This window comes from Mus musculus, chromosome 17, assembly GCF_000001635.26.
Source record: "Mus musculus strain C57BL/6J chromosome 17, GRCm38.p6 C57BL/6J".
Taxonomy (NCBI): Eukaryota; Metazoa; Chordata; class Mammalia; order Rodentia; family Muridae; genus Mus; species Mus musculus.
Genome location: NC_000083.6, coordinates 46,257,443 through 46,283,063, shown reverse-complemented (window position 1 = coordinate 46,283,063; position 25,621 = coordinate 46,257,443). Strand labels below are relative to the sequence as shown.

The window sequence follows — 25,621 nt, the reverse complement described above, 5'->3', positions numbered from 1 at the left end:
CGATGACGCACGGCGCCCGGTGCGTGGGGATTCCCGCGGTCCAGGCCCCTACCCGGCCTGCCCCGCGGCAAGATGGCTGCCTGAAGGAGAGGCCCCGGCAGAAAGTTTGTTGTGGGATTTTTGAGTAGTCGCGCTGGGTGGCGAGAGTTGAGGGGGTTTGCGGAACTCTAGCATGGAGTAGAGATGGAGGGAGGGAACAGCTCCGAGGTGGAGAACTAGGATGCCAGGATGGAGGAGGGTTGGAGGCGGAAAGAAAAAAAAATGCCGATGGGGGCGGAGGGGAGGGAGCCTGGAATTTGGTGGCAGCCCTAGGGGAGGAGATGGGGCGGGGGTGGGGGGTAGCCAGAAATAGGTGTGGTTCGGCTTCTGGAGGAGCAATCGCTCACGGATTGAAAAAGTTACTTCTCTCAGAGTAAGGAAGCCTGGAGCGCGAGGCAGAGGCCTGACTCCCCCAGGCCGGTGGGAGGGGAGATGGCTCTCGTAGTCGGGAAGGGGTAGGAGTGAGATGTGGAGCGTGCAGGGCGGGTCTCCCAAGGAGGGGACCGAAGCCAGTCGTGTGACCCTCTTCCAGGCTTAGATTAGCCTTACCCATAGCCCCTATAGCAACGTCTGCCCCCATTTCAGCTTGAAGACCCAAGGGCCCCAGGGACTGGAAGAAATCACATTGCCTGCTTGGAAAGAAGAGGTAGCAACTTGCCCCAGCCCAACCCCAGAGCGGGTAAGATGGTTTGCAGAGGCAGGGTTTTGAGCGATAATCTCCCTGGGAGAGGATCCATGGATTTGGTGAATCAGTTAATCCGAGAAGTTTGCTTGCTCTTCTACAGAGGTTTTTGTTTTTTGTTTTTTTGTTTTTTGTTTTGACTGTGATCTTTAGTTGGTGTTTGGTAAGACTGCTGGCTACCTTGTGGGAGCTGGTGTAGAGTTGAGTGTTGCTTGCCTTCAGCTGTATAAACAACTCTGGGCAAGTAGACGGTCCACTAAAAATAGTCTTCCTTTCTTAATTGTTTTGTTTATTGTTTTTTGAGATAGGGTCTCACAGGGTAGCTCTTCCTGGCCTGGAACTCTCTATGCAGAGTGAGCTGAAAGTATTCTGGCGGATTCTTGTCACAAAGCAGCTCCCTGTTTGTGTTACCATGTCTTCTTCCATTTTCCCCCTCAAGTTGTCAAATGTGCCATTCTGCCTGGAAGTAGTAGACCTGCGGTGGGTGGCAGACGATGGGGAGTCACAATCAACTTTCTGATGGGGTTCACCGACGTTTAGGTCATTTCTATGAGCAGCTCCCGAATTCACTCCTGGTGCATGTCTGCTTTGGCATTTTTTTTTCCTTTTTGGTAAGAAGATGTTATTGGTGTTCCTTGGTTGTGGCCTGGGGGAGCTGTGTCCCAGGTGAGGGAAAGTCGGGCTAGGACTCAGATGAGCTTCCATGGGCAGGGGTCAGTGTGACCTGGGGAAAGTTGTGAACACTCTTTATCCCTGACAATCCCCCATAAACATGTCACTTTGCAGCTGTATTGGTGAGCTAGAGGCAGGAAAAATTACAGAACGTGCCCTTTTCTGGTTAGCATTCTCTTCATCTTTTCTATGTGCTTTAGCAGATCTCATTTAAAAAAGAAAAGGCAATCTCTGTACTCAGAGGGAGCCTGGTCTTCCATGTAGTGAACTTACTGCTGGAGAGAAAGGGGCCTGAAGGCTGAGAGTATTAATACAGTCTTCACTATGTTGCTGCCCCGGGGCAGATAGAGTTGTGAGCCTGCCTCTGACATTTGAGGTTTTTGTTGTTGTTAGTGGGGTTTTTTTGTTTTGATTTGTTTTGTTTGTTTGTTACTGTTTTTGAGTCAGGGTCTTACTGTGTAGTTCTGGCTGGCCTAGAACTCTTCAGGCTGACCTTAAACTCATGAACACACAATGCCTAGCTTAGTTTATTTTAAATATTGTAATTAAAGTATTTTTATTTTATGTTTGTGAGTGTTTTGGCTGCAGATATATTTGTATACCAGATGTGTGCCTAGTGCCCATGAAGGCCAGAAGAGGTATCCTATCCCTTGGATCTGGAGTTCCAGATGGTGATAAGGTGCCATGTAGGCGCTGGGAATTGAACCCACTTCTAGAAGACCAGCTAGTGCCCTTAACTGCTAAGCCATTTCTCATGGGTTTGTGTGTGCCTGAGTATGTATGTGCACCATGTGTTTTCAGGAGCTCTCAGACTGCAGAAAGGGGCATCTGAGAGCTGCCTTATGGGAACTGAACCCAGGTCTTCTGCAGAACAGTAAACACGCTTAATTGCTGAGCATTCTCTCCAGCCCCCAATTAGCTTTTTTGTTTTTTAAGAAGACAGTTTCACTCTGACCCAGTCTAGCCTCGAACCCATTGTAAAACTCAGGCTGGTCTTGAACTTAATGGCCGTTCATTTCCTGATGTGTCTTCCTCCAGGTTGCTGGGATTATAGACATAAATGACTGTGGCCAGCTTGTGAGGTTTTTTTTTTTGGTCTGTTTTTCTCTTTTCTTCTTTGAGGCAGTTTTGCTGTATTGCCTGGGCTAACCTCAGACTCTGGGGCTCGAGTGATCCTTCTACATCAGCATCTCAAGTAGCTGGGTCTACGGGAGTGCAGCACTGTGCCCGGTGGAATCAGCTTTCTTATTAAAGTGTATGTGGGGGCCTGCTTGTGTGTGATGAGTGGATCGGGAGGTCTGGCTTTGTCGAGATGCTCTCACTAATCATGTCTTGTTCGCTGCATGCATATTCCTACCACCAAACGTTCACTCGAGGCGGAGGCCTTCAGTCAGAGCCGCTAGTCTAGCTGCAGTGTGCCCAGGGGCTCAAGGACTGAGGAGATTCAGCTTCAGATTCCTTTCTAGAAGTTTGGGAACCCTTTTTCTTTTCCCCCTGAAGAGAATTTGTGTGTATGGTTCCTTGGGAATTGTAATCAGTTAGAATTGTGTGATAGCCAGGCACGGTAGCACACACCTATAATTCTAGCATGCAGGAGGCTGAGGAAAGAGGATTGGTAGTTTGAGGCCAGCCTTGTCTACATAGACCCTGTTTCTGAGGAAAGAAGAGAAAGAGAGAGAAAAAAGGGGGAAAAGAGCAGTACGTTGAATGTTGAGCAGCTAAGAGAATTGAGCTGGTATACACTAGTGACTTTAGTATTCGACCATGGAGGCAGAAGGATCAGGAGTTCGAAACTGTCCTTAAGTTACATAACGTATTTGAGGCTAGCCTAGGCTACTTGGAACCTGTTTCAAAAACAAAAGAACAAAAACTGATACACAGAGCTAGCTTGCTAGTTGGATCCCAACTGTGGCTGTTTGACTTACCTATCTATCTTTCTTTCTTTTTTTTTGGTTTTTAGAGACAGGGTTTCTCTGTATAGCCTTGGCTGTCCTGGAACTCACGCTGTAGACCAGGCTGGCCTTGAACTCAGAAATCCGCCAGCCTCTGCCTCCCGAGTGCTGGGATTAAAGGCGTGCGCCACCACTGCCCGACTTGTTTGACCTTTCTTAATTGCATAGTTCTATGCACCTCAGTTTCTCATTGCTCAGTGGAGGTAGTAAGAGTACCTATCTCATATGTGTTGTAAAGGTTCATGAATGTGCTTCAACTCTCCCTGACGCCTGATAAAATACTGTTATGCTCGTCGGATCCCTGCGATTGGCCCTGTGATTGATGGAGGATTTGTACCGGTGGGCTGCTAGCCTGATGCTACAAAGATGCAGTGCCACCTTTTAAGCTGCGTAAGGCGATGTCAGGATGCTGAGGCTGGAAGTTTTTGTCTTTGCTGGGGAGCAGGAATACTGAGGACGTTCTCTTCTGGAAGCACTCTGCGTGCAATAGCTACTTTTTTGAGTAGCAGATATATGAAGAAGATCTGCTGTTTACCGTCCTATTTCACAGATAAAGAAATGAAGTACAGTGGTTGAGTCATTTATTCAAGGATCCCCAGTTAGTAAGTGGCAGGGCCCTGCAGGATGTGAACTCAGGATAACTTGTTTCAGCAATTGAATGAACTAGTTTATTTGGATATATATGTAATATGTGTGTGTGTGTGTGTAATAAGTTAAAAAAATTGTTTTGGGGCTAGGCCTTGTGTACATCTTTATTCCTGGTACTCAAGAGGCAGAGGCAGTTGGATCTCTGTGGTTTTGAGGCCAGCCTGGTCTACTTAGCAAGTTCCAGGCCAGCCAGGGCTGCATAGTCATCATCATTACTATTTTTAAAACTATTTGTTTTGTTTTTAATTAGAAGGTAGAGGTGACGATCATCCTGGACTAGAGTTACGCGTGGTTGTGAACCACTTGCTGTGCCTTCTGGGACTTGAACTCTGGAAGAACAGTACATACCCCTAACTGCTGAGAGAACCTCTCTAGCCCCTCCCCACTCAGGCATTTGTATTTATGTGACGTTACCTTTTTTGTGGCCCAGCTAGCCACAGCCTCCTGTGCTCATTGATAGGTGGTTCTGAACCCTTGGCCTTCACATAGGCTAGGCATGTACTCCACCCAACTGAATCCCCAGTGCCTCCTGGGTTTTAAAGTTGATCCCTTCGCCTCAGCTTCCAGGGTGGCCGCACCGCGGGCATGGCGTATGTGCAGTTAATTTAGATATGCCTAGAGGAGACCTGTCTCTTGTTTGCTTCACTGTCTCCCTCAGTTCGTGTTTGCCTGTCCTGTTGGCTCCGTATACACCCATGGGAGACGGAGTTTGGGTGTATAGACATCTTTTCTGGGACTCTGCCCTTACCTTCTGTTTACTCTTAGAAATAATACACCATGCAGAGCCAGTGCAGAGGAAGGCCGGTCCTCTCCTTCCAGAACTCAGTTTAGTGACTGCCCTTTACACAACCTTGGGCCTTTGTGAGCGAGCAGACTGACATTGGGATCCACTCTGACTCAGGCATGGTGGTGGAGCCCTGGCCAGAGACAGACAGGCTAGCCAGGGCCACATCTCAAAGCAGCCCTGCACTCTAGCATAGATTAAAGAGGGATGTATTCCTTTGTGTAATTTAGACATAAACCCTAAGGATGGTGTTTGGTTTTGATTACTGACATGCGGAGATAAAGTACCCACAGTATTAAATTCATAGACTGTATGTAATCATTCTTTTAAAAATAGCAACCTATGCAGAGAAAAAAATAGGTGACATTTTAAATAGCTTCTTCTCTCAGCGTTTGGTGAAAATGGAAAACAGATGTTCCTGTCCTGAAGCTGTGCTGCCTGGTGAAGGCCCCGGTGTAGGGTGTGAGTTTCTTCTCCTGTGTGCCAGGCAGGGGCAGCCTGCAGCCTGAGGGCAGAGTGCTTAAGACTTACTCTTACATCTGAGTCATGTCCTGTCTATTTAACACAGCCGCAGGGCCCATCTTTTCTTCAGTAAGTGAATGTGCCTGCTATATAAACGGATTTGAGGGGACTTGGAGGCCCAGGTCTGGACTTTTCCCTGAGAACTCTGGCCTGGCCCCATAATGAACTCTATTTGTTGTGACACTGACAGACTTATTCTCTCCTCCTTTGTCTTAGCAGCCACACATCCCAGAGTGACATACCTTGCTTTGATTTGATTTGTGCAGCCGTCAAAGCGTGCTGCGACCCGTTCTCCTAATAGAACACATAGTGCTATAGAAACCTGTGGACTCACCGAGTTCACGTTACAGCTTACTGAATAGCCGAATCCCAGGGTAAGCACTGGAGGATTTGAGCTAGTCCTGCCTTACCATCTGTAAATTAGTTTTCTCTTGAAATCCCCATACTCAAGTACTATGTTCATATCTTATCCGTTTATTGCCTTCATATTGGCTCTTATGTGAAGAGCCTCTTGATAAACTGAGTCTTTGTCTCATCTGGCTAGGCTTTCAGTTTCTAAAGATTTAAAAAAAAAAAGTTTATGTGTAGGTATGTGCACTTGAGTGCAGATGCCCACAGAGACCAGAAGACGGTGGCGTTGGCTTTTTCCTCCTTCCTCTTCTTCTCTCTCTCTGTCTCTTTCCTTTTTGAGGCAGAGCCTCCCTATGCAGCATTGCCTCACCTGGAGCTCTGCCCTCTGGGGGGTGCTGGGTTTAAGGGCCTGTGCCTCAGCGCCTGGCAGATGAGTTTTGTTTTGGTTTTTTTTTTTTTTTTTTTTTTTTTTTTTGGTTTTTCGAGACAGGGTTTCTCTGTGTAGCCCTGGCTGTCCTGGAACTCACTCTGTAGACCAGGCTGGCCTCGAACTCAGAAATCCGCCTGCCTCTGCCTCCCAAGTGCTGGGATTAAAGGCGTGCGCCACCACCGCCTGGCCAGATGAGCGTTTTACCAGACATCTGGACGTGATGCATCCTTTTTAGCTTCTGGGCCTTTGCACACACAGGTGCTTGCCTGCATTTCTGGATCCCTCTCCTTGCTCCCTTTAGTGATTTTTTTGTTTTGTTTTGGTTTTTTTTTTTTGTTTTTTTTGTCCTTCAGATTTTGTCTTCAATGTCTTTTTTTTTAAAGACTCCGCCTCTCCTTCATCTCATCCGCCTGTGCTTGACTCTGACACTGGCTGCATTTGCTTGTTTTGTTTTGTCTGGTTGTCCCAGGACCGTAACTGTTCTGAGAACAAGGACTTGTCTCATTGCCTTTTGTATCTCCAGCACTTGAGGTAGTGTGGTTACTTACCATGCTGTGGTACCTGTAGGATGAATGAAGTAGCCAGGTTTTCTCTTCTTGCTTCCATCTACCATGCTGCGGTTAAAATGTTTTCCTAGTAAACGCTCTGCCCTAGCTGAGCACAATGGTGAACCAAGAATCCAAGCTCTTGGGTCCCAAGGCAGTGTTTTGAGTTCCAGACCAGCCTGGTCTGTGTAGTGGGGCTCTGCCTTTAGAAATACTGTGGTTCTCCCCTGTTTTAAGCTCCTCCTCTTTACTTCGGTGTGCAAAAAGTACTTTGCATTCTGGCCCTGGCCTAAGCTTACTCCTTGTCCTGGTTTGTTGTCTCTCTTCCTTCCTTTCTTTCCTTTCTTTCTTTCCTTCCTTCCTTTCTTTCCTTTCTTTTCTTTCTTTTTGGTTTTTCGAGACAGGGTTTCTCTGTAGCCATGGCTGTTCTGGAACTCACTCTGTAGACCAGGCTGGCCTCGAACTCAGAAATCCGCCTGCCTCTGCCTCCCAAGTGCTGGGATTAAAGGCATGCGCCACCACGCCCGGCTCCTGGTTTGTTTTCTGTTGCTGTGATAAAACACTTAAGACAGAGTGGCTTGGGAAGGAGAGGGTTCATTTCACTTGAACTTGCGTGTTAGCGTCTGTCATTGAGGGAAGCCAGAGCAACAGGCAATGCAGAGATCGTGGAGGGACTCATTTGTACTGTGGTCAGTCTGTTATCTACAGGGGGCTGCGCCCTTCTGCGTCATGTGTTAATCAAGAGAGTGGGCCTCCAGACTTGGCTGCAGACCAGTCTGACGAAGGCTTTGTCTTCATTGAGATTCCCTCTTCCCAGATGACACAAGCTTTCGTAAAAAAAGAAAAAAAAAACCAAACCAGCTCAGCCACCATTAGCCAGCGTCACTGCCACCATGTTCCATGTGTCCCGCCCTTCATGGCTCCGTGATCCCACCTAGTGCTGTCATTCCTGGCCTTTACACTGTACCCAGTCCATGTGTCTCCATCTGCCAGGAATAACTTCTTTGACACTTCTATCAGAATTTTTCTCCCTACTACCTTAAAGAAAAAGACAAAGACCAGGGTCTTGTTGTGTAGCCCATAGTGAGCCAAGCTTGCCATCTTCAGCCTCTGTTCCCTAAATGTCCGGATTGTAGGCATCCACTACATGCCTGGCCCACGCCGTCTTCCCTGCTCTCCTCCTCCTCTGGAACTTTGTTAAGAGTCTCTTTTCCAGTGCTCACTCTGTGGGGAGTGCACTCTGTTGACCACATTTCGTTCGGGTGGAGTGCTGTGGGCTGTGCGGGAGGGTGCTTTTGGAGCTAGGTGGGTTTGTTTTAAATTATGACTTCACCAACTGTGCAGTTTAACAAGTTTCTTCACCTGGAGGATTCTTGTCTTTTTTTTTTTTAAGCTTTCTATTTTATTTTTTTAAGATTTCTTTTTTTATTATGTATATAGTGTTCTGACCGCTTGTGTGCCTGGCATATGAAGAACAGGCCTTACCTATTTCTTGAATCCCAGTTTTGAGACTCTATGGATAAGAAAAGGTTTTTTGAAAGATTCAGGCCCCTTGATTTCTGTCTGGAAGCCAGGGACGTTTTGAGTAGTGTGGTAAATGGAGAGTGACTCCTTTCTTGTGATGCAGCAACAGTGGGAATCCCAGTGTGAGGAGGAGAAGTGCTATCCCAGAGCAGCTTGTGAGGATCGGATTGCACTGCAACCCCACATCTCCTTGGGGAACTCTCCGGCCACACCGAGCCGCCCCAGTCCTGGGGTGTGATCAGTGGATGGTGGATTGTAGTTACTAGGGCTTTGGATGGACAAGAGGGTCACATACAGTAAGTGACTGCATGGAGCTTGTCGCATTCAGGTTTACTCTGCTGTGATGAAACACCATGAGTAAAGCAGCCTGGGGAGGGAGGGTTTATTTAAGACTTACTCTTCTACCTCACTGTTCATCATCAAAGAAGGTCAGAGCTCAAGCAGACTAGGGACCTGGAGGTTAAGAGCTGATGCAGGGTCACAGGGGAGGGGCATGTTCGGTTGCTCCTCTCGGCTTGCTCTGCCTGCTTTCTTCTTTTGTTTGTTTTGTTTTTTCGAGATAGGGTTTCTCTGTGTAGCCCTGGCTGTCCTGGAACTCACTCCGTAGACCAGACCTGGAACTCAGAAATCTGCCTGCCTTTGCCTCCCAAGTGCTGGGATTAAAGGAGTGTGCCACTACTGCCTGGCTCAACCTGCTTACTTATACAGACAACCAGCCCAGGGGTGGGACCACCCACAGGAGCCTAGGCCCTTCCCACCTCAGTCACAAATTAAGAAAATGTGCTCCAGGCTTGCTCCAGTCTTATGGAGGCAGTTTCTTAATTTAGCTTCCCTCTCCTACTCTAGCTTGTGTCATGTTAACAAGCTAGCCAGCACAGAGTGCTTTGGGACTCATGTTTCCTAGTGTCTTAGGGACTGAAAAATGTCCGGGGGAAACCAGAGGAATGTATGCAGCTATTGAGTAAGCCAGACTTCCAGGCCCCTGTGGTCTTAGGGCTTTGGTCTTGTGCCACAGGCTCACCCCTGATCCTCCTCTGAAATGGCTGGTGGCTGAGTCACCCTCTATTCTTCCAGTTCTTTTCTACTGTAGTTGCTGGGAATGGTCTGTAGGTACCACTTCTGAACAAATACCAAAGGAATTGGTTTTAGCAGTTAGAACCTCATGAACGGTATGCATGGTACTCCAGCCTGAGCCTGCAGTCAGATGAACAGGACTCCCTATTCTCTGTATGGCCACAGATTCCTGCCTGAGCCAGTTGTTTGTCCTCTGTGATCTCGAAGCATGCGCCTTACTGAGTCCCTGTTAACCTGTCTCCCCTCTGCGGAAGGGAAGGTCTGAGTCTACCAGGCTGGCCTAAAACTCAGAAATCCACCTGCCTCTGTCTCCCGAGTGCTGGGATTAAAGGCGTGTGCTACCACGCCCGGCTATATGATTTAGCTTCCTTAAACAGTGTCTCTCAACCTGTGGGTCAAGACCCCTTTGTCAAGTTGAACAACCCTTTCACAGGGCTGCCTTCCACTGTAGGAAGACATGGATATTTGTATTACAATCCATAATGGTATCAAAATTACATTTATGAAGTAGTAGCAGAAGTAATTTTACGGTTGGTGTTAGTGGAGTCACCACACCTATTGAAGGGTTGCAGCATCAGGAAGGTGCAGAACCACACTTTGAGACCATTGTCTTTTCTCCACAGTCAAGGGTTGGCTTTTGAAGCTCAGGGGCAGTAGTCAGAGTAATATGGGGAGTCTCAGTTAATGGGCAATTCAGGAATCTTTTGACGTTTGCATTTTTGTGGTGCACGCTGGGGGATAAACCTAGGGTCTTGCACATGCTGTCAAGTACTCTAACCTTGGGCCATCTCCCTTTTTTTTTAAGTTGGAAGCAGAGTCTAAGTTGTGCAGGCTGACCTTGAGCCTTCCTGCTTCAGTGTGCCAGACACTGGGTGATTCCAGACCCACACTGGGGGCGGACAGAGACTGTCCTTCCCATTTCGCTCCAGTCACTGCTCTGCCTGGCACTTCTGAAGCAGGGCCGGGGACCTCCCCACCCTTTCCTGATGTGTTGGAAGTGAGTTTCCTGTCCTGCTGCCCCAGGGGACACATCTCTAGACTCCACTGTTGTGGCTAGCACTGTCTTCCCCAGGATGTCCCTTCAGGCTTTGGGAAAGTATTTTTTTGTGCTTCTTAGAACTAGGGTTCTAGCCCGGCATGGTGGCGCACCACCTTTAATCCCAGCACTTGGGAGGCAGAGGCAGGGGGATTTCTGAGTTCGAGGCCAGTCTGGTTTACAGAGTGAGTTCCAGGACAGCCAGGGCTATACAGAGAAACCCTGTCTGGAAACCCACACACCCCCCCCCCCCCAAAAAAAAGAACTAGGGTTCTGACAGACTGGAAGAGCCCCTGTCAGAGCCTGGGGAGTTGTGCTGTGCCTGGTCATCCTCACTCTGTGGGGTCCTCAGAGGGCTCTGTAGGTCATCTGTCTGGCAGTGTGTCACCTTTTCCTTGAGTGGCCCCACTTTGGGGCTTCGTCACACACTGCTCCATTGTACTTGTGTATTCTGATGCAGCTCTCCTCCAGGCTCTGACTCCAGCTCATCTCTTATAGTTCTTCGCCCAGAGCCTGTGGGGTTGGGGGGTGGAGTGCACTCTGTTGGCATAGGCCTGGATGAGTGGCAACTGCATCTGGGGGCAGGGGGTTGTTCTTATAAGCCAGTGCTCAGAGTCCTGGTGCAGCCTGGCAGTGCAGTTGGGAATTAGGGAGACAGGGAGCTGCTTTCCACACAATAGCTGCCTTCTCTTGATCAACCAGAGAGCCTTGTGTGAATTAGTAAGCTGGACTCACTGTTGGCAAGGTGGGGTGTTGGTCTTCCTCCGGAGTGCTTTCTGGTGGCGGGAAGCCCCTGAGATGCTTTCGCCCACAAAAGAGTACTGTATGTGCCAGAGGCATCCTTCAGTTTGGTCTTCTGTGCTCTCTCTTTGCAGCTCCGGAGTTGAGCTGCTCACACACCAAGCTGTCTGTTTTTATGGAGTGCCTGGAGGGCGTCTGCCATGAGTCTGTTGCTAACACCACTAACCAGGAAAGCTGGCTGGCTGAGGAGAAGACACTAACCCTGTGAGTCTGACCTTGGCTAGCTAACCTGCCCTGGGGGGCTGCCCGCAGTGTCTCTACCAGACTGACTGCCTCCTTTGCTTAGGCTTGCCACCTCTGCTTTCTGGGTCTTTTCCTTTCATCTTTCCCTCATGTGGAGATATAGATACCTCCATGGTCTTTGTTCCTTTTCTGTTGCTGCGTAAATCACCATGACCAAGGCAACTCGGGGAAGAAAGCATTTGGTTGAGGCTCTAGTCTCAGGGTTGGAGTCTATGACTGTGGAGTGAAAGAACAGCTGAGAGCTCAGATCTTGATCCCCAACCTCGAGGGGAGGGAGACGGGGAGTGACAAAGAGGTAAACAGACAAACACACAGCAACAGCCTCTAGGAATGGTGAGATTCACTTGAAACCACAAAGCCCACCCGGTAGTTGTCAAGGCCACACCACCTCATACTTCCCAAATAGTCCCACCAACTGGGAACCAAGTATTCAAATGCATGCCAGTCTCATTCAAACAGCCACACTCTTGATGGGCAGAAGAAAGAGGCCTGCTACAGGACTCATGCCTCTCTCTCTCTTTCACACTGGACACCTCAGCTTCCCACAAACCCGAATTGGCTGCTGGCTCTGTTCTGTTCTGTGCTTTTAGCAGCATGAGCTGGAGACTCCCTCAGCTACCACACTATCCGTACGTCCCTGCCTTGGAGGCAGGTGGAGGTCTGAGAATACCCTAGAGGGCAAGTGTGGCTGGTCCCCCCCATTATCCACTCAGAATAAAAAGTGAGGTTCACTTCTTGGTTGGGAGATTAAGGCTTCCCTTGGTCTGGCTCTGGAGACTTCTTGGCCAGAGTGTGAAGTAAAATGAACGTTAGGGTCGGGGCTGTGTGTGATGATGCAGTTCCCAGTCACCCTTGCTCTGAGGTGGAGCTTGGTCCCTTACCTGTGTCCACATGGAGTCTCAGGTGGACTTTAGCCGAGAATCGGGAAGGGCGTCTCGGCTAGACCGGCCGGGATCTGGCTTTGGATTCTTGAGGCCCAGGAAAGGTCCTGGCCTCCGTGGGTGATTGGTGAGTGTGGTCCGGTAAGGAGCTGCTCCCTAGGCTCGATCCTTCATGCTTGGGACAGAGATGGGATGCCTGACAGTCTCTAGACCTGTTAGTTACCTTGCTCTCCTGGCAGTCCAGTGGGTAGCTCTACACAAACTGTCTCCAGGCTCGGGAGGTGAGCCCTCCCGGCAGATTCTGTTCCTGGTGGCTGAGAGGGAGAAGACTGGGCTGAGGCTGCAGTGTGGGAAGGGCGTGTGGGTATGAGGGGCATAGGTACTTCAGGGTGCTGAGGAAATGGAGTAGGGAGTGAGCAAGCTGGACGGGGTTGGCCTCGACTCTGACTAGAAAGCCAAGAGGAGCACTGGCCAGGGCCATGGCTTGACTTCCCCCCCTTAGAGAGGGCACAGCGTCCAATGGCAAGGGCAGGCGTGGGCTGGGGGACGCTTGGCTCTCCATCAGCAGTCTTTTACTCCTTTGTTCTTGTCACGTGTTTGCTGGATGAGGCCCGACAGATAGTCTGTTTGTTCAGGTGGGGAGCCAGGTGAGTTCTCGTGGTCACCAGCACTAGTTCTGAGCTGCATGGCTACTCTGGTTAGAACGAGTCTCTCCCTTTTGGCCTTCAGAGCCCTGTCAGTGTATTCAGCTTAGTGTAGGCAGGGGGCCAGCTCAGCTGCAGGCAGCTTATCCCAACAGGGTGAGGTTGTACTTGCCCACAGGCATGAATAGCTATTGGAGGGGCAGCAGGGCTGGTCTGGGCACAGACTGGCATCGTCTACCGCACTCATCAGCCCAGAGCAGCACCTTTGCCCAGGACCCACCCTGTGAGCTGCTGGCTGCCTGCCTGCCTGCCACGCGCCCAGGATTGCTGAGGGCTTTGCTCATGTACCTCGGGGACAGCTGCATGCCGGAAACTGGGGGCTGAGCAAACGAGACGGGGCAGGGGTGCAGTGGGGAAGGCTAAATCCAGCTTTGGTAGGATCATGAATTGTGTTAAGGACCGCTCTCTTCTGAGCAGACAGGGTGGGGCTGTATTGTAGTGTGGAGAGGTGAGGATCTTCATGGGCAATTCTTAGGGCTATACTGTTGGGTCTGTAGGCCGTAGGCTTGGCCCTTGCAGCATGGTGGTTTGTGTTTGGACGCTCTCACTGGAGGCAGAGCCTAGATTTCAGAAGCTGCAGAACCATCCAGGCTTGCACGGCAAGCGTGATGTCTACTTCTGTGATGTGCAACTTCCCAGGGTTGCAGATGTCAGAAATTGGATCTCCAAGGCTCAAGAAAGTCAAGGAGAGGTACCTTGTTTCCTGTGTGATCAGGATGCTGTGATTTGGGCTGGTGGGGGCTTTGAGAAGGACATGTGTTTATTACCTATTTATATCCTGCTAGGTCCAGGAATTAAGGCTGTATACATAGCTCAGCTGTCTTCTCAAGTCGGGATCAGTTTTCCTTTCACTTAGAAAGCAACAGCGATTACTAACTTCTCTTGGAACCGTTCTGAAGAAAAACTTTAAAGATTCTTGTAGTGTGGGCTCTACCCTGATCCAAAAGGCTCACTGCCCCTTCAAGGACGCTCACTAACTTAGTTCATCGGCAGCTGTGAGCAGACGATTTCAGTAGGGCTTAACGGTTGTCTGAGCCCACATTAATGATACCCTCTCCTAAAGGAGGTGTCTGTGACGTGGGTAGTAGGGAGATAGTCTCAGTGGGTAGGGTGCTGCTCTGGGTCAGTGAACTTGTTCACACTGATAGTGCAGAACCTGAGGAGCTGGAGGAGGCTTCTGGTGGGGCAAGGCTGGCAGGCAAAGAGGCAGAGAGCAGCATCTACGAAGGAGTCTGTCCTGCTTCCTCTGCTCTGTGTGTGTGTGTGTGTGTGTGTGTGTGTGTGTGTGTGTGTGTGTGTGTGTGTGAGTGTGTGAGAGAGAGAGAGTATGTGTGTGTGTGAGAGAGAATGTGTGTGTATGTGTGTGAGTATGTGTGTGTGTGTGTGAGTGAGTGTGTGTGTGAGAGAGAATGTGTGTGTGTGTGTGAGAGAGAATATGTGTGTATGTGTGTGAGAGTGTGTGTGAGTATGTGTGTGAGAGTGTGTGTGTGTGTGAGTATGTGTGTGTCAGTGTGTGTATGTGTGTGTGTGAGTATGTGTGTGTCAGTGTGTGTGAGAGAGTGTGTGTGTGAAGGATGGTGATCTCTGACTCCTTTCTCTTCTGCCCCTTGACCTTGCTGGGCCCTAGGCAGCCGGGAACAGAGCGTTGCAGGCCTGGGCTCTCTCTGCTGGCTAGTGTCCCTTGGGGATATTTGTTAGAACAAGGGTAGAAGTTTGAGTGAGTTGGGGATCTGAATCGGTTTCTTTTCCCACCGTCTCCAGCAACAGTGGCCTCTGGCATCAGTGGAAGCCCCTGGTGGTACCCACCCAGAAAGGGGGACAGACGTGAGTCCCATCCCTGGCTGACAGTTGGTGGGCTGCTTCCGGTCAGGTGCCCTGTGTCTTATCTGTCAGTACTCTGCTCAGCTGCTCAGTGGGTTCGCAGTGCAGGTCCTCTGCGTGCTGAGTCCCATTTCTAATGAAAGTAGACTTTGTTCTCTGAAGGCAGCTAATCGTGCCCCATGGGCTGTAATCAGGGAGAAGGTATTTAATACAGGGCAGGTGGCAACAGGCGGCCACATTGACTGGCAGATTGCAACATAGCAATTAGTAAGTGCTATCACCCTCCTCCTCAGCAGATATGAGGTAGTCTTTCCTCTGAACTGATTTTGAATAGTGAAGAATGAATGCTATGTGACAGAGGAAGGAGACAGGGTCAGCTAGGGAGGGGTAGGGGAGGTGAGGGTGAGGAGAGCCCCTTCTCCTCTTGCTTCAGGGTATTTGGGTGTCTCCCACTGTTGGGTCAGCCAGGGGTTCTGCTTGGGCACAGCTCCTTTAGTATAGACCTAGCAAGCAAGCTGTGGCCTCTATCCTGAGTCACCTGGTCCTGACTCCTAGGGACCAGGGAGGGACAGGGAGTAGAATTCTTCCCTGTTTGTTGCCAGATCTTCCTCAGAGAATCTCCTTGGCGAATAGAGGCCACGAGGCTGGCCTTGGCCGTGGCTTGCTAGTGATGACCCAAGGACCCTTCTCAGCTCAGGGCTGAACTCTGGAAAACGTTTAGGTAGAGTTATGCTCAGTCGACGCAGCAACTGGTAGCTGAGGCTCCTGGTGTAAGTGCTCTGATGGCTTCTAACTCACCGTGTTATCCTCTCCCAGCTGGGGACCACCAGGTCCAAATGGACCTTGTTCTTCCCAGGCCTGTCCTATAGTCCAGGGTAGTGATGCTAGGCCCATAGTCTGTCCAGTGCGGTCCCTCACGGGCAAGATCCAGGGAAGTCAGTAGATTGTGGAAATGGAAGCAGAGGTTCAGGTGTCCCAACATGCCCTGATATTTATGGACCTGGGACAGGGAGTGGCACAGATCTGCCTCGAGGTGTGGGGTTGGGGAACCCAGTAGGTTCTCAGTGTTCTCAGTGGATCACCCCTGCTTCTCTAGTCAGGAATGTTTCTCCCCTCGTGACACTGCTAGAAGTAACCTTTCACCCCACCTCCATCCTTAGAGTCTCATCTGCTCTTTGTGTCCTCGCCACACCCACACCATCCCCCAACCCAGACATCTGTTTGATTGCCTCTAGCCTCAGAGAAGAAAAAATGTGCTCATAGTTGCAGCCCTGACTTACCGTCACGGCAGGGCAAGCTATAGGATATGGCACCTCAGTGAGGCATGTCTGCCCACATATAGAATTACCCTGAAAGTGTCTCAGTCCGCCCTGCCTGTCCACTGTTGTCACAAGTGCCCTGGTCCCTAGAAGAGAATGCGAGCCTTGGCAGGAGTTGGGTAGGTAAGTAAAACAGGCTAAGGTGGCAAATCACACCAGGGAGCCTGCCAAGTGAAGGGTTCCTCTGCCTTCTGGAACAGACAAACAAAAAGTGCCATCGAGAGCTGGCCCTGTGGGGAGAAGGCCAGCTCCTGGAAGCTCCCATCAGTTTCTAGAAGCTTTGCCTGGCTCCTCTTTAGTCAACGGCCTTGGTCCTACCTGGTTTCCCAGGCATACACACCCACACATCCACACCTTCAAATGTTAGGCCCTGGTTAACCTACAGTGCTCTGGGACTTTTCTAGGTCCCCTCCCTCAGGCCACAGGAGTCTCTGTGGTTAGATCCCTACTCCAGGTTGAGCACCTACTGGGGCGAGGCCCTCTGGAGGACAGCCCCTGTGGTTGTATGTTGTTTGTTCTCTCACCCCAGGAATGTGGTGTCCTTTCTGGCCCTCCCAGATTCCTGTGCAGGGAGTCAGCCTGACAGCATGCTGCTTGTGCCCTGTGGGGACACGTTCTGCCTCCTGTCAACGGGGCGGAGGCTGGTGGCTCGTGCTTCACTATTACAAGCTCTCCCCCAAATCCAGGCCAGGAACCTTAGAGAGGAGAGTCCTACTCCTGCTTCCCCGCCCTCCTCTGCCCCCACCCTGCTGCCCCAGGCCTGCTGGAATGTGACAGGAGTCATGGCCAGGGCATGTCCCAACAGTAGGAACACATGCTTTAGCCCGCAAGACCGCCTTCAGCCCCCAGCTCTGTAGCTCTGTTTGGGTTGATGGGGGTAGGAAGAGGTTTGTATTTTTTTTTTTTAAATGCTCAGAAAGCCACCTAGGGTTACTGTTTGCACTGATCACTGGCGGCTGCTGCCCCCATGCGGCAGCCCAGCTTATTACAGGTACGCCTCAATCCCGGGAAGCTGAGGGGACTTGGCAGCTCACTTGGCCCAGCCATTGGCAGTGGTGTGTGTAGAGCAGGCTTTGGCAGTGGGGAGCACGTTATCCAAGCGCTTGGAGATGCTGGAGCAGCCTTGGGCCTCAGCTCCCCGGGCTCGGGGTTAAATGTTTTCTCTTTTGAGCGTGTGTCGGTACTTACTTAAGCACAGTGTGCTTGTGGAGGTCATCAGGCTTTGCAGCAAGCATCGTTACCTACTGAGCCTTCTTGCCAGCCCCCCACAGTTACGGTTTATAGACTAGCGGTTCTCGGCCTCAGGGCTGGTGACCTTTGCCTTGCCACCTCCGGTATGCTGGCTGCCCTGTGTGTGGTAGGTTTAGTCGATATTCTGACTTTGACTCACCGGTAGTACCTCCCCATCTGCAGATTGTGAAAATTAAAAATGTCTCTAGACATTTGCCTGTTAACCCTGGGAGAAGCAGGGGGTAAACTCACCCTGGTTGAGAATCACTGCTCTGAACTGCTGAGGTTTGGATTTTGTTTCTCGGGTCTGCCTTCGCTCATTGGCAAGTTTATTGTACACTGTGGTACACAGAAATGGTCTCTGGGCTCATTTAGTCATTGCTAGGGGGTCTGCCGTACCATCGTCATCTTGCTCCTTTGCCAGGCCCTTTGTAGTCTCATTTGTAGTCTGCATTCCCCAGGATTCCCAGCTCTCTGTAGACTCTGAGAAGCCTAGGAGTGAATGGGACACAGACCAGTACCGGCCTATTCCAGAGCAGGGTATGTGCTGAGCGGAGGCAGCGTACGAAGTACATACATAAACACGCAGGCGTTGTTAGGGGAAGCCAGGTACTCGTTAATGCTAGCTGGTTTCCTTTTTGAGTTGATTTCACTTCATAAAGCAGGCTACTCTCAGACTATTGATCTTCCTACCTCTGTCGCTTGCTCCTAAGACCCACTGTGCTGTGGTCTCTTTGCTTACTGTTTTCTGGGAGCCTTCAGGTCCCAGACTGGACAGGCAGGCAGCTGACACCGGGTTTCCACTTTCTCCCCTTCTCTGGTTTCAGGAGCTCTTGGCTAGAGGAAGTAGAGGGGCCGTGGGATGTGGAGAGCCGAAGGCTGATTCCAGGAGAGCAGAACAGAGAGCTGCCAGCGAACAGACGGTATGTCCCGATGAGGCCTGCATTCTATACTTTGTTCTCTTCTGGGAGGCTGGTAGGTGAGCAGCCATATAGGTGCTCTCTTCCAGTGGGAGCCAGCACAGAAAGGAGGTGTGGCCAAAGGGGCTTGGCCTTTGTTGGCAGTGTCCAGAGAGCACTCTCAAGCTTGGAGACCCTTATCCAGGAGCCTGGGCTGGGTCGCTATCCCCAGACTTAGAAGATTTGTTCACAATTTATGGAAGGAAAACCTGAACTTAACATTGCCTAGTGCTGAGCACTGTTTTTGTTTTAGACAGTCTCGCTATGTAGCCCAGGCTGGCATCTGCCTTCCCAGTGCTTTAGATTGCAACTGTGTGTCACTGGCAGTGTCTCTCTGTTTGTTTGTTGAGGCAGAGTTCCAGTGTGTAGGATTGGCCTGAGGTGCACTGTAGACCAGTCCTGGAGCTTCCAGAGGTCCACTCTGCCGGCCTAATGTGGCAGTGCCCTTGTGGACCAATGGAGTCTGCACAGCAGCCTAGGAACTGCTGCTGCTTATACCCTCACCTACTTGAGCAAGATGGATGCTGTGCAGCTCTCTGCCTACAAGGGACAGTGTGGGCTGCTGTTGAGTCTCTCCACCCCACTTAGCCAAGTGTGCTCCTCCTGGGGCCCAGCTGGGAGCCCTTCTCACCTGTCTGTTCTCCATTGGATTCTAGCCCTCATCTCCAGCACTCCCCTGATCCATCCGGCCTGACTCACCAGAGAGCAGCCCTCTAATGACCCAGCGGTAGCTCAGGTCTATCTGCCTGTGGGGTCAGTACACATCCCTGGTCATCTTTGAATGTTCAGGCCAGAGACACCTTAGAACGCCTCTCGTTAGTTTATTTTCTGTGTGAGGAAGTGGGTAGGCACGGGTTGCATGTGCCATAGTGCCACTGTAGAGAAAGGGATGGCGGGGGGGTTCAGTTGTCTCCTAATGTAGGATCTGCTCCTAAGGTGGTCAGGAGCAGGAGGTGCCTAACCCACCGAGCCATCTCAGTGGCCCTTCCAAGGCTCGAGACTACACCTCTGAGCCTGTCTCTGCTTCTCTCAGCAGGAGACGAGCCCATACCTTCCAGGATGAGCAGTGCTGCCCCTGCTAAGAAACCTTACCGTAAGGCGCCTCCAGAGCACCGAGAGCTACGCCTGGAGATTCCCGTGTCCCGGCTCGAGCAAGAGGTCAGCAAGGCTGGGGTCTGGCCCTGGCTGGCAGAAGCAGGCCCCTGAAGGTGTCTGTCAGCTGGCCTCTCAGGCCTGAGGTGCTGGGCATGGGTTAAGGCGAGAGACTCACATTGCTGATAGAGCTGTAGTTGTGCTTGGGGGTGGGGGTGGGGGGCTGTGTGTATGTGTTCACACGTCAGGGAGCATTAGTCTTTGCAGCTCAACAGAACTGTCACAGCCAGTCCCAGGTGCTGGTGGAGGAAAGGCGTCCAGCTTTGGCCTCTAAGGAGGCAGTGCTCTAACTGCTGCCCACCGCAGCTGCGCGTCTCTGTGCGCCCTTCCACCAGCTTGCTTTTGTTTAGCTACCTTGATAACTTCACACTCTGTCAAGAACCATGCTAGGCTTGCTCTCAGACGGCCTGTGGGCCACTGCCAGACACTCTAGCTTGGCTCTCAAGACTGGGCGGTTAATCAGCTTGTTCCTAGCGCCGTCCCCCTCCCTGTGCACAGAGTGGTCTCAGCTGTTGAGGATCAGGGCTATTAGTGAGGGAACAGAGGTTCCATGAGATGGAGCCTTCACTGTGTATTGTTGAGTAGGGTCAGATCCAGTGATCAGGCTCTAGAGTCTGATCTGAGCCATTTGCCTCTGTGCTTCTTCATGACCTGCGCTAGACATCCAAAGTCATTGGGGCAGGGGATCAATGCAAGACACAAAATGGTTTAGTGGTACAAAGTTATATTGGAAGATGGAGGCAGGAAGCTGTAGTTACTTGGTGGGTTTGAATTCAACCTAGACTGTCTGAGAACAAGCACTCACTCACCATCCACAAAGCCCTTTAGCATCTTGTTCCCTAGAGGCCCTCCAGCCATTCAGGTTGGCTCCTCAGTCTCCGAGGTCCTCTGGAGGGCCTGAGAGGCCTCCGTCAAAACTCGGAACTTTCAGTTTGGCTTGACTCCCTCACTTCCTTGGAAAATCTGTGCCATGCTTGTAAGGAGCTTGACCGACAGCTAGGTGCTTTATCCTGGGGGATAGGTGACATGGGTACCTGATCCCCTTTGAAGATGGCTTTAGGATTAAGGGTAGATGTTGGAAGGGTCTAGAATTTTCTGGTTGACAGGGGAAAGGGTACTGTAAGCTTACCAGATGTTTCTAGATTTCATCCATTTCTGGAGGGCCTGTCACTTTCCGTGACGTGGCCTTTTCCAGGGCTCTGAGCCAACCAGGAGGCCAGTGCTCTGGAGCTGAGTCCCAGGCTTCCCCTCTTTTTTTGTCCAGGAGTCCCTGACTGACGCAGAGCGGATGAAGTGAGTATTGGCTGCCCGTCCCTGGACTGTGTGCTGTGCCCTTTCAATCCCTGCTGGGCTCTGGGGACTCCCAGGCTCCTCCTCACATCTGGCCTTCCAGCTTCTAACATTGTGGCATAGTGCTGTGACCTGCAGTTAGAACCATACACTGGAATTACAAACAATTACAAGCAATTTGCAGGACAGTGTTCCTTTTAACTGAGTTTGTGGGGTTTGTGTTGGCCACGGGCATCCCGTGGACTCCTCATGGTCAGCAGAGGTAAAGCTTGGGGGTGGGGCTCTTTAGGGCTCATGTCAGGGAAAGGGGTTTTATTTGCTCCATGAACTGAGGGCCCACCCTTACAAAGAGTCCTTGCCCAGCTGCTGGCTCCAGAAAACAGTGACCAGCCTGTGCCAGCGTCTGCATGCCCTTTCTGTCAGGCATGTGAGGCCTCCTGGAGGACAGCAGTGCTGTCCTGGATTCCCAAGAGATTAATAATGGAGAAGGCTGATTGTGAGGGGAAACAGGAGCTGTAGGGCTTAGTGCCTGCTGGCCTGGGTGGTAACCGGAGACAGTCGGGAGCTATCGCCTTTGATTCTGACCCAGTGCGTTTCTATACTGGGGAGGGGCCATCTGGACTATTGTGCGTCATACACTCGGTCCCGTCTCCATCTTAGGCTGTTCTCGAGGCCAGAGGGCCTGTATATTGCGTCTCCTTACCTAGACTGAGCCTAAAGGGACCCACTTGCCTGTCTGCTCCTTTCTCACTCTTGTCTGCTGCCCTAGGGTTAGCTGTTTTTGATGGTTCCATCCCCCACCTCCCCACCCTCCAACCCCCCAGACTTTTGCAGCAGGAGAATGAAGAACTTCGCAAACGCCTGGCCTCAGCTACCAGACGCACTGAGGCCTTGGAGCGGGAGCTGGAAATAGGACAAGACTGCCTAGAACTGGAGTTAGGACAGAGCCGTGAGGAGCTGGACAAGTTTAAGGACAAATTCCGCAGGTGCGGAACAAGGGGCCAATCGTCTCCCATCCGTGGGAGCACCTTCCTGTCCATACGTTAGCTGAAGAGCCTCAGGTCCCCCTGACTTTATTTAGTAACCCAGATCTTGGAAGGAGAGGGAAGTTCCTAGACTCCCATGTGGAGGAGGGTTGGTGGGGCCTGAGGAACAGGCCTTAACCAGGGCTCTGCCTTTCTCTGCCTTGTTGGCATGTGTAGGCTACAGAACAGCTACACGGCATCCCAGCGGACCAACCAGGAACTGGAGGACAAGCTGCACGCACTGGTACTGTGCTGGGAGGGTGGTGTGGCCACAACATAGCGCGGGCTAGGACTTCCGGGGGGGATGCCACTCACCCTGGGGCCTGGGGAGGAGAGGGAAGGCAGGGCAGTGGTGGGGAGGGCGCGGTGTGCTGCGCCAGGCGGGACAGCCCTAATGCTCACACTGTCTCTCTTCTCTCTCCGTCTCCCTCCCTCATGCTGCCACCGCTGCTGCTGCACTCTCCTCTCAGGCCTCTCTTAGCCACAGCTGGATTTTTGCAGTTGCGTCTGAGTTTGTGTGTTTTCCCTGGTCCTGGCCTCCTTGGTCCATGTCAGGGATTGTGGGGACCCTGGCCATTTCCCTCTGCCCCTTGACCACACCCTCTCTTTTCCTGTCATGTGAGACCCAGAGTGCCTCCCTCCTGGGAAAGGGCTAGGGCTGAGGTTCTGCTCATGGCTCTGGCAGAGGCACTGAGTGATAGCCCTCAGCAGTCCCAGCCTTGGCTGCGGTGGCAGCAGCCCAGGCTATAGGTACATGTTACGAGACTGGAAGATCAGGTCTGCTTTCCATCTGCAGCTCTTCCCTGCCCAGCCAGCTAATGTCATGGGCACCCCCCTCTTAGCCTGACCCTGGAAACAGCTGCTCACACAAGCTCGGCCTGCCTGTAGGATGTCAGTGTCTTTCTTGCCTGGTGCCTAGAGTCCCTCGGGCTCCCTGAGGATGGGTGGTTCTTAGACTGCCTCTGTCCTAGGCTCCACGGCTTCAGGTTCCTCCCATGGGCAACTTGCAGAGCAGGGGAAATGCCGACCAAGTGTACTTCTGTCTGTCGTCGTTTGTCTGCTCTGTCTGCCTTGGCTGCCCTAGCACCTGTGGCCTTATGTCTCTGGCTAGGAGAGGGTGGAAGGAGAGAGGGCTGGCTGGGCTCTGGGCTGTGTTTACCATAAGTCTGTGCCTCAGATCAAGAAGGCTGAGATGGACAGGAAGACGCTGGACTGGGAGATTGTGGAGCTGACCAACAAGCTACTGGATGCCAGGAACACCATCAATAAACTGGAAGAGCTCAATGTATGTTGCCCTCCTCAGCCTGGCTTGTCCCGTACCCTGGGCTGGGCTGGGCTCTAAGCGCTGTGTGTCTGCAGGAGCGGTACCGGCTGGACTGCAACCTGGCGGTGCAGCTTCTCAAGTGCAACAAGTCCCACTTCCGGAACCACAAGCTTGCTGACGTGAGTCCCGCCTGCTGGCCCTGTCCCGCCGCTTCAGGATTGTGTCTGGCTTCCTCTGACACCCCTTTCCACTGGTCCTTCCCTCTGCCCCCCGCGGAGGTCCTGGTGCTGCTGAGGGCCCGTTGCTGGAGTCTGGCTGGCGCTCTCCAGTCTGAGGAGGCAGTATGGGAAGAAGGGGTGGCGGACAGAGCTCTCGTCGGCCTTGAGTTAAACCCACCTGCCCTCAAGTCCTCTCAGGGTAGAGCCTCTGTCTCCAGGGCTGGTGTGGAGCTGGTTAGCTCCATGCTGTTTTATCCCTACCTTTGCTTTTCTCTCTGAGGTGAGGTTGCGTAGGTGCTTATAAGCTGAGTGTACAGGGTTGACTAGGAAATGGTGCCCAGCCAGCGCTTTTGCTGTGGGTCAGGCTATCCTTAGTGAGGCCCCTTCATGTCTCTCTCCCTTCTCTTCTCTTAGCTACCCTGTGAGCTCCAGGACATGGTTCGAAAACATCTGCGCAGTGGGCAGGAGGTTGCCAGCCCCAGCCCCAGCCCTTCTTCCAGCCTGTCCCCAGGGGCTGTGGTGCCTACCTCAGTCATTGCCCGGGTGTTGGAGAAACCTGAGTCTCTCTTGCTCAATTCAGCTCAGTCTGGCAGTGCTGGGCGCCCCTTGGCTGAGGATGTATTCGTGCATGTGGACATGAGTGGGGGTGACCCAGCCAGCCCCCCTGCCCCGGGCAGCCCCAATGGGGAGTGTTGCTCAGTGAGTACTGCAGGGGGCTCCCCGGAGGAGGAGCTGCCCCTGCCAGCCTTCGACAAGTTGAGTCCCTACCCTACCCCGTCTCCACCACACCCATTATACCCTGGTAGGAAGGTGATAGAATTCTCTGAGGACAAGATCCGAATTCCTCGGAACAGCCCCCTCCCCAACTGTACCTATGCCACCCGGCAGGCCATCTCCTTGAGCCTGGTGGAGGACGGCAGTGAGCGGGCCCACCGCAGCTCAGTGCCTAGCAGTCCTGCCTCTGCCCAAGGGTCGCCCCATCACCAGCCTAGTCCAGCTCCCTCAGCACTGAGTGCCCCAGCTAGTTCGGCCAGCTCGGAGGAGGACCTGCTGGCCAGCTGGCAGCGTGCATTTGTGGACCGCACCCCGCCCCCTGCTGCCGTGGTCCAGCGCACGGCCTTTGGACGAGACTCACTGCCCGAGCTACAATTGCATTTCTCCCCGGGCCACTCCACAGCCCCACCGCCTTCCCCGCACCGTGAGCGGGGACTTGTGCTGCCAGCAGAACCTGACTCTGGCTTTCCTCAAGACGAGGAAGAGGAAATGCTGAACCTGCCTGTCAGCCCCGAGGAAGAGCGTCAGAGCCTGCTGCCTGATAAAGAGGGCACCGAGGAGGCCTCTGGCCCTTCTCATGTTGATGGCAGGGCCTGGCCTCTCCCCAGTCCCAGCCGCCCCCAGCGCAGCCCCAAGAGAATGGGAGTACACCATCTCCACCGCAAGGACAGCCTGACGCAGGCACAGGAGCAGGGCACTGTGCTCAGCTAGACCTGCCTGCCTTCTGCCACCACCTCAGGGCTGCAGATGGCCCAGACTCTCCCTACAGACCTGGGCAGCTCAGCCAGTGGGGCCCACATCAATCCTTGGAGCTGCGTTTGCACTAATGGGTGCCAGCTTGCCATCATCATTTTTGTTTCCTTTTCCTTTGAAATATTTATTCTCCAAGGTAACAAGTCATTTGGGCCCCAAGCTCTTCCACCATCCAGTCCGTCCGTAAGGGACGGGCGGTGGGCTTGTCAGTTTTCCTTTCCCAGCTCCTTTCTCATTGAGAGCTCTGGTTGGTAGGGGAGGGTGTCGTTGGTGCTGCTGACCTCTATTCCTCTGCCTCTGCGTGGGCTGCTCTTAGGCCTGCTCAGCTGGCCCCAGAGACAAGGGTGGACTCACTCAGGGCTCCCCCTTCCAGAGGGAGGGCGTGACTTCTGGGGCCTGGCCCCATTCTTAACCTTGGCTCTAGACTGTTACTCCCAGATTTGGGAAGTTTTCACAATGACTATTTTAAAATCAAATAAAACTTATTTTACAGGTAAGGCTTAATTTCTTTCTCCTTCCCACTTTAATCCCCTTTTTGCTTTTATTGTTGCGATGGCATCTCATGTAGCCCTAGCTGGCCCTGAACTCCCAGATCCACCTGTCTGCCTCCAGAGTGCTGGGATTAAAGGTGCGCACTATCATGCCTAGCTAAAACTTAGTGGCTGTGTGAGTGTGCTCACTTATGGCCAGGGGCCCCCCAGAGGTAGAGTCACATGTCAACTACTGAGCACCTCTCCAGCTCACAAGTGTTTCTATTCCAACATTTTCCTAGTTTCAGCCATTATTACCCCATCTGCCTGGCTTCCCTTAGCCCGAGGCACAGGGAGGAGGGGTGCACAGGTGACTGTAGGGGCTAATAAGTCTCCCAGCAGAAGGAAGGTCCAGTTCAGCCCAGCTCTTCCCTCTGTCTTCAGGTATCTGAATTCCC

At 52.1% G+C, this 25,621-nt stretch overlaps 1 protein-coding gene across 24 annotated transcripts; it reads left to right on the top strand.

The window, feature by feature from the left end:
- Tjap1 (tight junction associated protein 1) lies at window positions 1-25,213 on the top strand. 24 transcript variants are annotated; one of them, XM_011246665.3, is made up of 13 exons: window positions 1-104; window positions 625-718; window positions 11,135-11,264; window positions 18,086-18,181; window positions 18,874-18,970; window positions 19,251-19,375; window positions 20,634-20,662; window positions 21,484-21,645; window positions 21,862-21,928; window positions 22,155-22,184; window positions 22,862-22,969; window positions 23,044-23,127; window positions 23,581-25,191. In XM_011246665.3, the coding sequence occupies exons 6-13, from the start codon at window positions 19,277-19,279 to the stop codon at window positions 24,649-24,651; spliced, it is 1,650 nt and encodes a 549-aa protein (XP_011244967.1). In that variant the 5' UTR covers window positions 1-104; window positions 625-718; window positions 11,135-11,264; window positions 18,086-18,181; window positions 18,874-18,970; window positions 19,251-19,276; the 3' UTR covers window positions 24,652-25,191. The 24 variants fall into 24 exon arrangements, with proteins under 24 accessions (XP_011244967.1, XP_011244972.1, XP_011244965.1 ...); XM_011246663.3 differs by having other exon boundaries at window positions 2-104; window positions 19,254-19,375; XM_011246664.3 differs by lacking the exon at window positions 18,874-18,970 and adding an exon at window positions 2,520-2,648 and having other exon boundaries at window positions 2-104; window positions 19,254-19,375.
- Window positions 25,214-25,621: the final 408 nt, after the last annotated feature.

Excerpts from the sequence above, each read along its gene's own strand:
- Tjap1 (XM_011246670.3), top strand. The coding sequence starts at position 19,277 with ATGAGCAGTGCTGCCCCTGCTAAGAAACCTTACCGTAAGGCGCCTCCA. Across the intron at positions 21,646-21,861 it reads TTTAAGGACAAATTCCGCAG|GCTACAGAACAGCTACACGG; the intron begins GTGCGGAACAAG and ends TGGCATGTGTAG. Across the intron at positions 22,185-22,861 it reads GCCACAGCTGGATTTTTGCA|ATCAAGAAGGCTGAGATGGA; the intron begins GTTGCGTCTGAG and ends TCTGTGCCTCAG.